Raw genomic sequence first — 13,870 nt, forward strand, 5'->3', positions numbered from 1 at the left:
CCCCAAGTGCCCTAGACACATTTTCAATTAGAATACATTTGCGGTGATTGGTAGTTGGTAAAAATTTGTTCCTTCCATACATTAGGAACCAGCAAACTGGGCCCGTGTGCTACAACTGACCCATGACCTCTTTCTGTGTGGCGCTCAAGAATAGTTTTGGCATTTTTATAGAGTTGGTTAAAAAAAAAAAAGAGGAATATGCCATAGAGATCTTGAGTGTCCCACAAAGTCTAAAATATTTACTATCTGGCTTTTTTTTAAGGTTTATTTATTTTTTTTTTGAGAGAGAGAGAGAGAGAGAGAGAGCGAGCATGCACACAAGCACAAGTTGGGGAGGGGCAGAGACAGAATCGCCAGCAGGCTCCCTGCTCTCAGCGCAAGAGCGCTAGGAAGGGCTTGATCTCAGGAACCATGAGATCATGACCTGAGCCAAAATCAAGAGCCAGATGCTTAACCAACTTAGCCACCCCACCATCTGGTTCACAGAAAAAGTTTGCTGATCCTTGCCATAGACTGTTAGCAATTTGAGGGTGAGGACTAATTTTCATTTCATTGTATGTCCTACTGCTAACCCAATGCTTGGCACTTAGATGTTTGTTGAATAAAAGAATGAAGTAACTAGTCTAACCGATATTTTTTAAAGTATAATTTATGATACAATCAAAACACAGGTTGGAGCACCTACGTGGCTCAGTTAGTTGAGCGTCCGACTTTGGCTCAGGTCATGATCTCATGGTTCGTGAGTTCAAGTCCCACATCGGGCTCTCTGCTGTAAGCACAGTCTGCTTCGGATCCTCTCTCTCTGCCCCTCCCCTACTTGCACTCTCCCAAAAATAAATAAATATTTTTTAAAAGTTTAGAACCAAAACACCACTTTATTTTGTCTCCCAGTGTGCAAATAAGACATATTCCATTGGGGTAAATTTTTTCTGACCCTGGATGGAAATTTGGGCAGACCACATGACTTTTTTGTTCATATATATATATATATATATATATTTTTTTTTTTTTTTTTGAGAATAAACACTCGTCAGAACACTTGAAGTCACAAAACACACACTTGATTCAGCAATCAGGACATATTCAGTCCAAGATATTAATCAAATTCTTCAGGCTTTACTCAGAGATAACGTCCCCCCTCACACCCCATGCTAAGGCCTATAGACCATGGCTACCTGCTTTTAGAGAAGGAGGGGATGATAGGTTTACTTCTTTCTCTCCCCACTTTCAACCTCCTCTTTGGACCCTCACCAGGGCAGAGCAGGAATAGAGAAGAGAGTAAAGGGATTAGTCATTTCTTCCTTGGTAGAATGAATGGCTTCCCATTTTCTGGGTCTCTGGCTCTTTCTTCTTTGGGTTCTTGAAAGTTTTTTTTGTTTGTTTGTTTGTTTGTTTGTTTTTTGAGAGAGAGAGAGAGAGAGAGAAAGAGAGAGAAACACAAGCAGGGAAGCGTCAGAAAGAGAAGGACACAGAATCTGAAGCAGGCTCCAGGCTCTGAGCTGTCAGCACAGAGCCTGATGTGGGGGCTTGAACCCAGGAACCATGAAGTGATGACCTGAGCAGAAGTTGGACGCTTAACCAACTGAGCCACCCAAGTTCCCCTATTTTGGGGGTTCTTTAAAGGTCCCCATCACTGAGAATCCCTCTCCTACAATTTGGGAGACCTGGGTTGATGCATTTCTATTCAGGTTGGTAGTTTACAACTCCTTCCTCAGTCCCTAAGAATCTAAAAGCTATTTTTAGATTAGTCCCTAAGAATCTCCAGCTATTTTTTGCTGGGGTCTCTCTACCCCTTTAGGTGGCTCTATTAGACAGGGTCCAGGATGAACCCACCTTGGCTTTCGCTATTGCATAACCCCCATTTGGCTCCCAGGAAACACTCAAACATCCTCTGCCCTGACAAATTCTGGGAATGCCAGCCAATCCCAACAAAGTCAACCCTGTCCTCCTGCCAAGGGCCACATTAGCTTTCTCAGAATGGAGTACAGCCCCAATCCTCTGCCTCCACTGTCAGGAACAAACGTCAAGTTCTCTGAATGGTCTGGTGATACACCCTCTCGCTAGAGTTGAAATGAAGGAGGTAACATATCCCTTAATCCCAGCACGCCTGTGGAAGGTGGTATGGAGTCTTAGCCTGGCATCAGACACCTCTAAAGAAATGTATTCACGAGTTTTCTCTCCCACTCTCCTCCACAATCTGACTTCTTTTTATTTCTTGGAACCTGTTCTGGAGCATTTCCTTCATAAGTTCTGTATATGATAACCTGACTTTGGAATTTCCCATCCATTGTAGGAGCACCTATTATGTCTTCCTGGAAACCTGAATTTTGTTTATTTTATTATTACTTTTTTTTAATTTTCAAGAGAGCGTGTGAGCGGGGAAGAGGGGGCACAGCCAGAGAGAGAATCTTAAGCAGGCTCCATGCTAGCCTGACATGGGACTCGATCCCACCACCCTGGCATCATGACCTGAGCCGAAATCATGGGTCGGTCACTCAATCGACTGAGCCACCCAGGTGCTCCAGAAACTTGAATTTTATTTTTTTTTTATTTTTTTTTTAAATTTTTTAACGTTTATTTATTTTTGAGACAGAGAGAGACAGAGCATGAACGGGGGAGGGGCAAAGAGAGAGAGGGAGACACAGAATCGGAAGCAGGCTCCAGGCTCTGAGCTGTCAGCCCAGAGCCCGACACGGGGCTCGAACTCACGGACTGCGAGATCGTGACCTGAGCTGAAGTCGGACGCTTAACCGACTGAGCCACCCAGGCGCCCCAAGAAACTTGAATTTTAACGTCACGTTATCTAGAGCTTATTTTGTTCTAATTAGGTAAGAAAAAAATGGACTGCCCCTGGTAAAATCTTATATTCAAATAGCCTTATTCTCTTTTGACATCTAAAACTTGAAATGGCAACATTCACGTTTACTCAGCATCTACCATGTAGTACATGCTTTAGAGATATTTTCTCATATAATCCTCGTGATGATAGTCTTTGCCACTTTTACAGATGAGAAAATCCAGTCTCAAAAAATTGACTTTCTCAAGGTAACGCAGAAAGTGCAGATCAGATCTGAGGCTGAAACCCATGTCTATCTGACTTCAAAATCGTGGTCCGTTTGTTAACACTATAACCTTCGATCTTGTCCACTGAACTACCCCAAATGGCAGAATAGGAGTGAACGCGTATCCCCAGGGAGCACCGGGCAGCCTGAAGAAGCCCCGCAGAATGTCTCTGAAGTCTCATGCTTGACTAAAAACGCATACAAAATGTGCGTTTTATTCAACGTGTTGTCATATAAACCACATCAAAAATTATCACTCAAATGACCTATGCTCTCCTTGTCTGAATCTTCAAGGAAAATTAATCCTCTAGAAAGATGCATTGTGTTTATCCTGTAGTTTTGTGAATCGTGAGTGTACCACTGCAGTGTGAGTGACCCCAGCATCATCCATAAGGTATTAGACTAGCCGGCAAAGCATTGAGGATTTGCAGCAGAGCTTCTACCCATTGTAACCGCTAGAATTTGGAAAACGAAAAGAGAAGATGCAAGGCTTGTCAGGGAGAATTTGGGGAGAAACGGAAAGCACCGAAGTAATTTCTTAAAAATTGGCATAACACTATTATTATTATTATATACTATCATTATTATACTACTATTATTGTTATATACAATTATTAATTCCATAACAAAATTTGCTGATGACCATGAGTTATTGGATGAACAGTGCACTAATGATGTTATAATACTGGAAAAGTCAGGAGACCATTCAGCTGTTCTTAACCTGTAGGCCATGGAGCATGGAAATTATATGCCTATTTTTGAGGGAAGGGAAGGTCCACAGCTTTTACTCGGTTCACAACGGAATCCAAGACCCAGAGACAGTTAAGAACCACTGCTACAGGGAGAAGAGCAGAGAATTGGGGATCGCACTGCCTTGTTTTCAAATACTTGCTCCAAGCTTACTAAATTGCATGATATGCCTTCTCCCTGAGCCTCAGTTTCCTTATTTGTAAAATGAGGATAATAATACCCAAGTCATACGGTTGTTGTGAGGGTTAAATGAAATTCCCTACATTAATTGCTTGAACAGAGTAGGCACTCAAGAAATGTTAATCCCCTTGCTCCTGCCACAATATATATAACACAGTAGGGACGTTTAAACTACAGGTGGATAAGGGGCGCCTGGGTGGCTCAGTCAGTTAAGCATCCGACTCTTGATCTCGGCTCGGGTGATCTCACGCTTTGGGAGTTCAAGCCCCACTTTGGGCTTTGTGTTGACAGCATGGAACCTGCTTGGGATTCACTGTCTCCCTCTGCCTCCCTCTCTTTCAAAAATAAATAAACACTACAAATAAAATAGAGGCGCCTGAGTGGCTCAGTCGGTTAAGCGTCTGACTTCAGCTCAGGTCATGATCTCCCAGCTCAAGTGGGTTTGAGCCCCTCATCAGGCTCTGTGCTGACAGCTCAGAGCCTGAAGCCTGCTCCGGATTCTGTGTCTCCCTTTCTTTCTGCCCCTCCCCCGCTGGTTCTCTCTCTCTCTCTGTCTCTCTCTCTCTCTCAAAAATAAATGAACATTAAAAAATTTTTTTGGTTGATGGGAGAGGGGAAAGTGGGTGATGGGCACTGAGGAGGGCACCTGTTGGGATGAGCACTGGGCGTTGTATGGAAACCAATTTGACAATAAATTATATTTAATATAAATAAATAAATAAATAATTTTTAAAACTCTGAAAAAAATTTTAATAAAATAAATTACAGGTAGATGTACCATTTATAATGGAACATATACCCTGGATAAATACACTTTCTTCAAAGATATTCTACCTAATGCTCAGACCTGAATTCCAAAACTGATGTTACATTTCCACACACACACACAGATTATTCAGTTGGTGCAAAAAAAAAAAGTTTCCCAAATCTGGGCACACACATATGCATACATGCTATTCGTAAAGATGAAATTATTCAAATACCACGCTCCGTGCTGGCATGTTCCGTTTCAATTCTGAGCATTGATTACCATTAAGACCTCGGCTGAGAAACCTCTTGAATCCAGCAAGGGATCTGACCCGCTTGGGTGACCTATGAAGAAGCTTTTGGCAAGACAGGGAGGCTTCGCTATTCCTACAGCTTCATGAGGAAGCCTCGAAGGGGTTAAAGTGGAAGGCTTACACAAACTTTGCCTCTCCGCTTCTCCCTTATCTCCTCCCTCTCTGGCTCTGCTCTCCGCCCGGCTAAGGCAGAGCAGAGCTGAATCACACTACCTTTCCCCGCATCCTCTAAACTGTTGCCTGCGAAAGAGGGACCGGGGACTGAACTGTTCAGACTGCTTCCATTCAAGGGTTCCGGACGGTATATACGCATCCAAGCAGACACTTCTCTTGGCTCTTTTGGAGTTTAAAAGGCGCAGGCATCCGACACTGCGGCTGTAAGTGGCAACTGGCGTTTCAAGTAACTAATCCAAGGTGCTTTTCTGGGTTGGCGCCGGCAAGGTCGGACTCTTTGGGAGGACGAGAGAGAAAGCATACTTTGCGCGCACACTGTCCTGCTTCTCTGGCAAACTGAGGCTTTCGTTCTGTTTTCCAGATTTGCCGGAGATGTTCCTGAACAAGTTGCCTGGCGGTGCAAGCTTCAAAAGGGATACTTAAATGGCCAGCCCCATTTCGTCCCGTAAGCCAGGAAAGGTAAGAGAGATTTGGAAATCTTATGATGTTATTATTTGTTATTCATGGTGAAATGAGCGGCATTATCTTATTTATGGGCAGGTGTGACGAGTAGGCACCGTCTGCAGCAGGAGAGACAGCAACTCTCACTTGAGAAAGCTTATTACCTAATGGCTCTAGCCGTTGAAGCTTTTGCTGCTCGAATTGTTTTTCCATAGGCTGATGTGAAACCAGATACTCTAAGAGCCTCTACCTCCCTTAGTTATGTCTCCCCTACACCGGGCGGATAAATACAAACGGGACGGGTTAACCCCTGCAAGCCATTGCAATGGATAGTTTCGACTTTCTCTGGCCGAAGAAATACCAATCTGATTTGGGTGGTCCAGGCAGAACTTTGTTGCTCCTAATTCGAAACAAGCTTCGCCCAAGGGATCCCTTTCAGGATTGATGGATGGAAAGCCCCACATTCCCTTCATGATCTGGGTGTGTTCATTATTTTACTTCTGTGAAGGTATATGTATTATGCTGATGTCAAACACTATTACCCAGTACTTGGCAGTTTGAGGTTCATCACCAAAACAGAACGAGTGTTTTTTTTTTTTTTAACTACCGAGGGAGTTCTATTTACCAAGTTGATGACAACACATGCAGTGAGAAAGCCAAAGGTGCATTTGCATCTCTTGTGGGCATTTTGATTTACATTAGAAGTGAAGGAAAGCAGATGTTCAGGCTAATGTTGGACATTGGACCATTATTAAATTAATCCCTTTCCCTCTGCGGTTCCCCCAAACTCCCCTCCCCATTTCTTTTCTTCCTCCCTCCTTTCACAATGTTTTCCTGCTTCCCTATTTTTATCTCTACTTCTTTTTTTAAGTTTTTATTTATTTATTTATTTGGGGGGTTGGGCAGACAGAGAGGGAGGGAGAGAATCCTAAGCAGGCTCTGCACTGTCAGCACGGAGCCCGACGTGGGGCTCGAACCCACAAACCGTGAGATGGTGACCTGAGCAGAAACCAAGTCGGACGCTCAACCGGCTGAGCCACCCAGTTGCCCCTGTCTCTACATCTTACTCATTCTTTCTTTCCTGTTATTCACACAACCCTCATCTTCTTCCTCCTCACATTTCCTTCCTTTCCTCCTCTCACTTTCTCTCTATCCCCCCTTCTTCCCCGCTGCCCCCCGAATTCCTTACCCTTTTCCTATCCCCCACTCTCCTCCTTATCCCTGCATAGCTTTCAACCACTCTTACAAAAACTAGAGACATTCTTATTTTATAAGTTTCCCGGAAAGGATTGTGCGATACTCAAATTGTATAAGGGTCTTTCCATGAAAATTGGATCCTTCAGAATCAACAGAATTTCAATATCTTTTAAAATCGCGTGGGGCCTTTTCTTCCCAAATGGTGCAGGGCTTTTAGCAGAGCAATCAAATTCTCCGTGCAACTCATTAGTGCGTTAACAAAGAGAGCTCTGGCAATCCTGTTCAGAAAGCTTTTATGAGAAGTTGTCACAGATGCAGGACCAGAGTAACAAAGAGGATTCCTCAATACCTAACTTTTCCTTTACTCACTTCACAATCCTTAACGGGTTTCAGAAATTTAATCAGTAGACCTCTCTGAATTCACCAGGGTGTTTGGTCTCCTGCAGACTACAGAGGTTTCAGGAATATGTGATTAGTTGGTCTTCCAAACCCTCAAATGGGATGTGTAAAGAAACTGAGAACTGTACATGAGATCACTGTTCTCCACAACTTCTCCAAGCTTCACAGAATTCTAATATTTAATAAATATTCACACCTAAGGAAGATTCGGGGTCGAAGGGTCGGAGGAGGCAGACAATGTATTATCAATTGTGACTGAAAAGCCTCTATAGACAAAATTAAACTTTCTAAAATTTCAGGCGGCAATCCCACCCCATGTAGTTTTCCTTTCAAATCATGTAACTGATCGTAACTCAAGAGCAAAGTTTCTGACAGCGTGATTATTTCTTAATTCCAGATTATAACCGGGAGTCTAGTTTCCTTTGCACAACGAGGTATGGGGAGTGGGGAAGAGGAATGAAAAGAAAAGAGAGTTTCGGACTCGCCCCAAAGTATATTAGCAATGAGAACAAAGAGAAGACTATGCTTCTCTTCCAGCTGTCAGTGCTAAGTGCATTTCCTCCTGTCCATGCATTTATTCACTAATTATCGAACAGCTACTGTGAGCAAGGTTAAGGGATAGAATGTTGAAAAAGATCCTCAAGGGGTTTATAAATTGTGATTTGGGGGGAAACACAGGAAATAGATATTTGTAACATGAGGCGAATGTAACCTCTCTGGGAGAGATACAAAGCATGTGGGAATTAGGATTTGGATGGGGAAATTAAGGTCAGTTTCATGAGCCGAACCATGGAGGATGGTAGCATTTGCCCAAATGGAGAAATGTGAAGATGAAAGGAACTGGTCAAATAAAAACATGGAGGCAGGGAAGTAGATGACAGTGAACATTACAGCTTAGTTGGAAAGGAGGGTAGTGGAAGGATGTAGGTCAGCCAGGACCCGGGCATGGCCGGCCTTGAATGCCAAGCTAAGGAGAATGGAGAAAAGTCCCAAAGCAATTAGGATCCTCCAAGGCAATATGCGGGCTTCCAAAACTTTACTCCTTTTTCATTCTATTTGAGTAGGTGTGAATAAATCATATAGCTTGACACTTTTTTACGAAGTTAAAAATAAAACTAAGCAACATATTGCTTAGGCATAGGTGTGTGTGTGTGTGTGTGTGTGTGTAAATAAAAGCAAGGTAATGACTCACAAAATTCAGAGTATTGATTGTTTGGGAGGATGAGTAGGTAGCAGGATGAGATGGGGTGGAGCATAGGTAGATGTCCAAAGAAATTATTAGTTGTTCTCAATCTTGAAGTGGGTGAGTGTTTTTCACAGGTGTTTGTCCATCAGCTTATTAAATAAGCAAATAAAAGAGGCCCTGGAGGCGCCTGGGTGGCTGAGTCGGTTAAGTATCTGACTTCAGCTCAGGTCATGATCTCTTGGTTCATGAGTTCGAGCCCCACATCAGGCTTTCTGCTGTCAGCACAGAGCCTGCTTTGGATCCTCTGTCCCCGTCTCTCTCTGCCCCTCCCCTGCTGGTGCTCTCTCTCTGCCTCTCTCAAAATAAATAAGTAAACTTTTAAAATTTTTCAAAAAAATTGCACCCATGATGGCAACATGCCATAAACCAAGGAGTATGACTTATCCAAACCTGTACTTGAGTTACTCCAATGTCAAAGAGGCATCTCGCACTTGACTTGCACTAGCAGTGAGTGAGTTATCTTCCTTCCACTTCTCTCTTGGAGGGCAGGTGAAAAAGTGATGCCTCTGTCTGGGCTGCCTGGGACTGTCAGAGTCCTGAACCTGAAGTGCTCTCTCGAGTTTGTAGAGTGGTGTTTCTCAGCCCCGGCTGCGTATCAAAATCACCTGTAGAGCTTTAAGCATTACAGATGTTCATGCCCCCACGCCGACCTACTGAATCAGAGCTTCTGGAGGGAGGACCCAGGTACATACATTTTCAAAAAGCTTTTTATAAGCGATCCTGAGGGCAGCAGGAACTAGAAACCATTCCTTGCAGAGTGTGCTTAGAAATTCTAAGTGGCTAGCTTGTCACAAAGGACAGATTTCAGGGTCCTATCGATACCCAGAGATTCCGATCTAAAAAGCAAGGGAAAGGACCTGGAAGTCTGCATTTGTAGTAAGCATCTCCAGGTGAGTCTGATGAAGGGACTTCCTGGGACCACAGTGAGAAACATTGCCCCAAAGGTTCCAAAACACTAGGGACTCTGGGTGATTACTGTGTGTACTCGTTTCCTAGGGCTGCCATAAACAAACTACCACAAACTAGGTGGCGTCAAACAACAGCAGTGTATTCTCTTAGGTCTGGAGGCTAGAAGTCTGAAATCAGGGCATCAGCAGGGCCACGTTCTCTCTGCAATCTGTAGGGTAAAGTCTTTCCTTGGCACTTCTAGTTTCTGGGGTTTGCTGGCAATCCCTGGCAATCCTTGGCTTGGAGATGCAGCACTCCAATCTCTGTTTCTGTCTTCCCTTCTTTTCTTTTTTTTTTAGCGTTAATTTATTTTTGAGAGAGAGAGAGAGAGACAGAGTGAGCGAGCAGGGGAGTGGCAGAGAGAGAGGGAGACACAGAATCCAAAGTAGGCTCCAGGCTCTGAGCCATCAGCACAGAGCCGACATGAGGCTTGAATTCATGAACCTCAAGATCATGACCTGAGCCGAAGTCAGACGTTTAACCGACTGAGCCACCCAGGCGCCCCTCTCTCTTCCCTTCTGATAAGGACACCAGTCATATCGGATTAGGGCTAACTTGACCTCATTTTAACTGGAGCGCATCTACAAAGACCCTATGTCCAAATGAGGTCACATTCACAGGTACCAGGTGGTAGGACATCAACATATCTTTGGAGGAGACACAGGTCACCCCATAACACTGTTTTAAATAGTTTTTTTCTTTTTTCTTTAAAAAAATGTTTTTAACATTTACTTATTTGTGAGAGAGAGAGAGAGAGAGAGAGAAGACACAGAATCCGAAGCAGGCTCCAGGATCCAAGCTGTCAGCACAGAGTCTGACGCGGGGCTTGAACTCACACACCATGAGATCATGACCTGAGCCAAAGTTGAATGCTTAACCAATTGATCCACTCAGGTGTCCCTTAAATATATATATATTTTTTAAGTAGGTCCCCAGGGGCGCCTGGGTGGTTCGGTTGATTAAGCATCCGAATTCAGCTCAGGTCATGATCTCACAGTTCTTGAGTTCGAGCCCCGTGTCGGACTCTGTGCTGACAGCTGGGAGCCTGGAGCCTGCTTCAGATCTGTCTCTCCCTCTCTCTTTGCCCCTCCCCTGCTCACACTCTGTCCACGTCTCTGTCTCTCTCTCTGTCTCTCTCTCAAAAGTAAATACGTGAAATTTAAAAAAATTTAAAAATAAATAAATAAATAAAGTAGGGCCCAAACCACCAATAAGACTGATTAGCTATGTTCTTTGGCTCGGATATCTGGAGAAAAAGACCTACACTTAGTTACCTTTCAAAGCTCAGTGTACAAAGAATCACTTGAAAAGCTTGGGCCCGGGATTCATATTCCTGGGTCTTGATCCAAGATACCAGAATTCAGGAAAAAGGATATGTACTGTGATTGTCTTTTCTACTTATTAGTGGATCAGAAATCAAAAGAAATGTACCTTTACGTTGCGCAAACGTGTCTCCTCGACCACTGCTCCAAAGACAGTAGAAGGATACCCTGTCTCTTTGCTCATGTTTCTTGTGAGCCAGGTGGCTCTGCATGGGCGGTAGGGCAGTGGGTAGGCAGACTGAGACTCATCCAGATTCCAGAAAGTATAGTAATGTGGACTAGTAAATATAAAGTTTAAGTGCTTCCAGGCTGGGGGCAAAATTCAAGACTATTGGAAGGGTAATGTGATTGTTGGAGCCGTTTCTATTTATTCTTCTTTGGTATGTTGACAAGAGACAAAACTAGGCTACACTGTCAGCTCTCTGTTACCAGCACGCAAAGAAGTTTGATGGGTGATGGAGGTTTATTTTGTTTATTTTAGTCACCCAGACTCAGAATTCATGTTCACGACGACAAGCCAAATCATTTTTGGAAGACTTCAACAGTAAATAGTTGACCCCATTTACACACTGGAATGTTTTCGCCAAGAAAGACAAGGTTCTGTCTTTGCCAATAATCAAAGATACAGTTATTTGCTTGGGAGCAGACATGCCCTCTCGATCCCTTCAGATCTACAAATACTGAAAAAAATAGTATATCCTCTATCCACAGACCTAAATGAGAGAGAAAGGCCATAAAAACAAAATTGGGGGAGGCCTGCATTCCTAAAAATTCCATGATTTGTTAAAGCGACCCACGGCACTGGGACCTAGAGTTTGAAAAAATGAATCCTTAGATTTAGGTCTTCGTTATTTTATTTTATTTTTTTTAAGTAGGCTTTGTGCCCAACACGGGGCTTGAGCTCATGACCCAGAGATCAAGAGTCGCACGCTTTACCGACTGAGCCAGCCTGGTGCCCCTAGGCCCCGTTTATTTTAATGCTAGGGTTTCTTGGGTAAGCCAGAGCAGCAGTTCTCATCCTGGCTACACTTGACAGCCATTTGTGAGCTTTTAAAAAATACCAGTGTTTGGGGCATCCGGGTGGCTCAGCTGGTTAAGTGTCACACTCTTGATCTCGGCTCGGGTCATGATCTCACGGTTTGCGGGTTTGAGCCCACATCGGGCTCTGTCCTGGCAGGGCAGAGCCTGCTTGGGATTCTCTCTCTCTCTCTGCCCCTCCTCACTTGCGCTGTCTCTGTCTCTTTCACAATAGATAAATAAACTGAACAAAACATACCAGTGTTTGGACCCCACCTCAGACCGATAAAATCTGACTCTCTAGAGTGCTCTCCAGGCCCCTACTGTGGAGATTATGGTTTAGAAAGTCGATGTTGGGGCCCTTGGTCTATACTTTATTATCTCAGGTAAATCTTATGATCAATTAGTTTAGAAAACACTCTCCTAATCTAGCCTAGTTATTAGTTGCTGTTCAGTGATCCGAATTTTTCTTTTCTTTAATAGCCATGTACCACATAGAAAGAAGCATTCAAATTGAAAACTCAGAATATCCTTTTAAAACGAATTTGCCGTTTCGCAAACGTTTTGCAATATATCTGTTAATTTGTCTTTCAAAAGAAATTGCCATCTGTTTCTCTTAGATACCTGAATCTTTTATTTCTGTTTTTGATTTTCAGGAATATAAATCTGTTGAAGAATCTTAAGAGTCAAATCTTCTGAGCCTAGACATACTGCTGTCAGCATCTCTTGAGACCTCCTCCTTCTGAGAATTCCCAGGTCTGACCACACTTTCCCTCCAGCCTACAGTGAGGGACGTCAACACACATCCTCTAGACTTCCAGCCCTCGAGCTGTGGCAGCTGGGGCAGGAATCTTACAAGTTCCATCCTTAGGGGAGATTCAGAAAGACAAGAAGGGTGAAAAGTCAGATATGCTGAGTCTGAAACATACAAAAGCCTTTAGAACGGCTCCTCACAGAAGAACCCAAGTAAATCCACATAATTAGTGCACATATTTAGATGAGCTATACATAAAACAGAAAGCCTTTCTCCCTCTATCAAAACAGAGTAAAAAGTCTGATTTAATACTCAGAGATTCTTGTCCCCATGCCAGTATTATAAAGCAGTTTCGCCGCATTTGTTTCAATCTGTGTAAGAGTAGGACTGTGGAAAATAAAAGACTTATTTGTATATTATTTTTTTTTAATGATTAAGAATTTCCGATGAAACCTGTGTAAGAGAGGGGTGCTGTGCTGGAGGACAGAGCGTGGCAATTGCCAAATTAGAACATCACCATTTTCTTGCCTGTGCGCTACTGACGGGGTCTGGGTCGTGATTGCTTTGCATGAGATTGTTAGAACACCTCCAGGGTACTCAGAGACAGTCTATGTGGCTGTGGAATGCCTCGAGGGCAATAGAAAGCAAATAGAAGCAGGTACCGACTGAAGTCTTGAGTGATGACGGAGGTGCATTTCAAGTACCATGGAAATCTCACTGGCCGCGCCCATTTCCCCACCCTGGCAACAGAGGTTGATAACACTTCCGATAAGTATTCCAACCTCTACATGTATGTGGGCTTATTCCTGAGCCTCCTAGCCATTCTCCTCATCCTGCTCTTCACCATGCTCCTTCGGCTCAAACATGTCATCTCACCCATCACTTCCGAGAGCACAGAAAGCGTTCCTCAATTCACAGATGTAGAGATGCAGAGTCGGATCCCCACTCCTTAAAGCCGGGATGAATATGAGCTTTAGTGGATCTCAGTGAACCCTTCTATGGTGATGTCCAGGAAAGTTTCTTTTGTTGCATGTGGCTTCCCATGGAGGGAATCAACAAGTTGTTTATTTATTTAACAAGCTGTTCATGTATTTTGTGTGTGTGTGCGTGTGTTCTTCTTGTTCTTGATTCTGTTTGTGGGCTATCTAAGAGGCTTAAGACTCACTCTTTGCCAGAAATAAAGGAAATGGCAGCTGGTTGGGAGGGCAGGTTTCCATAGTAACCAAAGAGAGCCTGGGCCGTGAGCAAACCTCAGACCACAGAAATTCATATGCAGCTATTGTAAAATTCACAGGATCCCTGGAAGCTCCAAGAACAAG

At 43.6% G+C, this 13,870-nt stretch overlaps 1 protein-coding gene across 1 annotated transcript; it reads left to right on the top strand.

Annotated features, from left to right (window-relative positions):
* The first annotated feature begins 13,231 nt into the window (after positions 1-13,231).
* SERTM2 (serine rich and transmembrane domain containing 2) lies at positions 13,232-13,504 on the top strand. Its single transcript, XM_042975101.1, has one exon. It carries the CDS (start codon positions 13,232-13,234, stop codon positions 13,502-13,504), a length of 273 nt encoding a protein of 90 aa, XP_042831035.1.
* The last annotated feature ends 366 nt before the right edge of the window (positions 13,505-13,870 follow it).

This window comes from Panthera tigris, chromosome X, assembly GCF_018350195.1.
Source record: "Panthera tigris isolate Pti1 chromosome X, P.tigris_Pti1_mat1.1, whole genome shotgun sequence".
Classification (NCBI taxonomy): Eukaryota; Metazoa; Chordata; class Mammalia; order Carnivora; family Felidae; genus Panthera; species Panthera tigris.

Coding starts and splice junctions, on each gene's coding strand:
- SERTM2 (XM_042975101.1), top strand. CDS start 13,232: ATGACGGAGGTGCATTTCAAGTACCATGGAAATCTCACTGGCCGCGCC.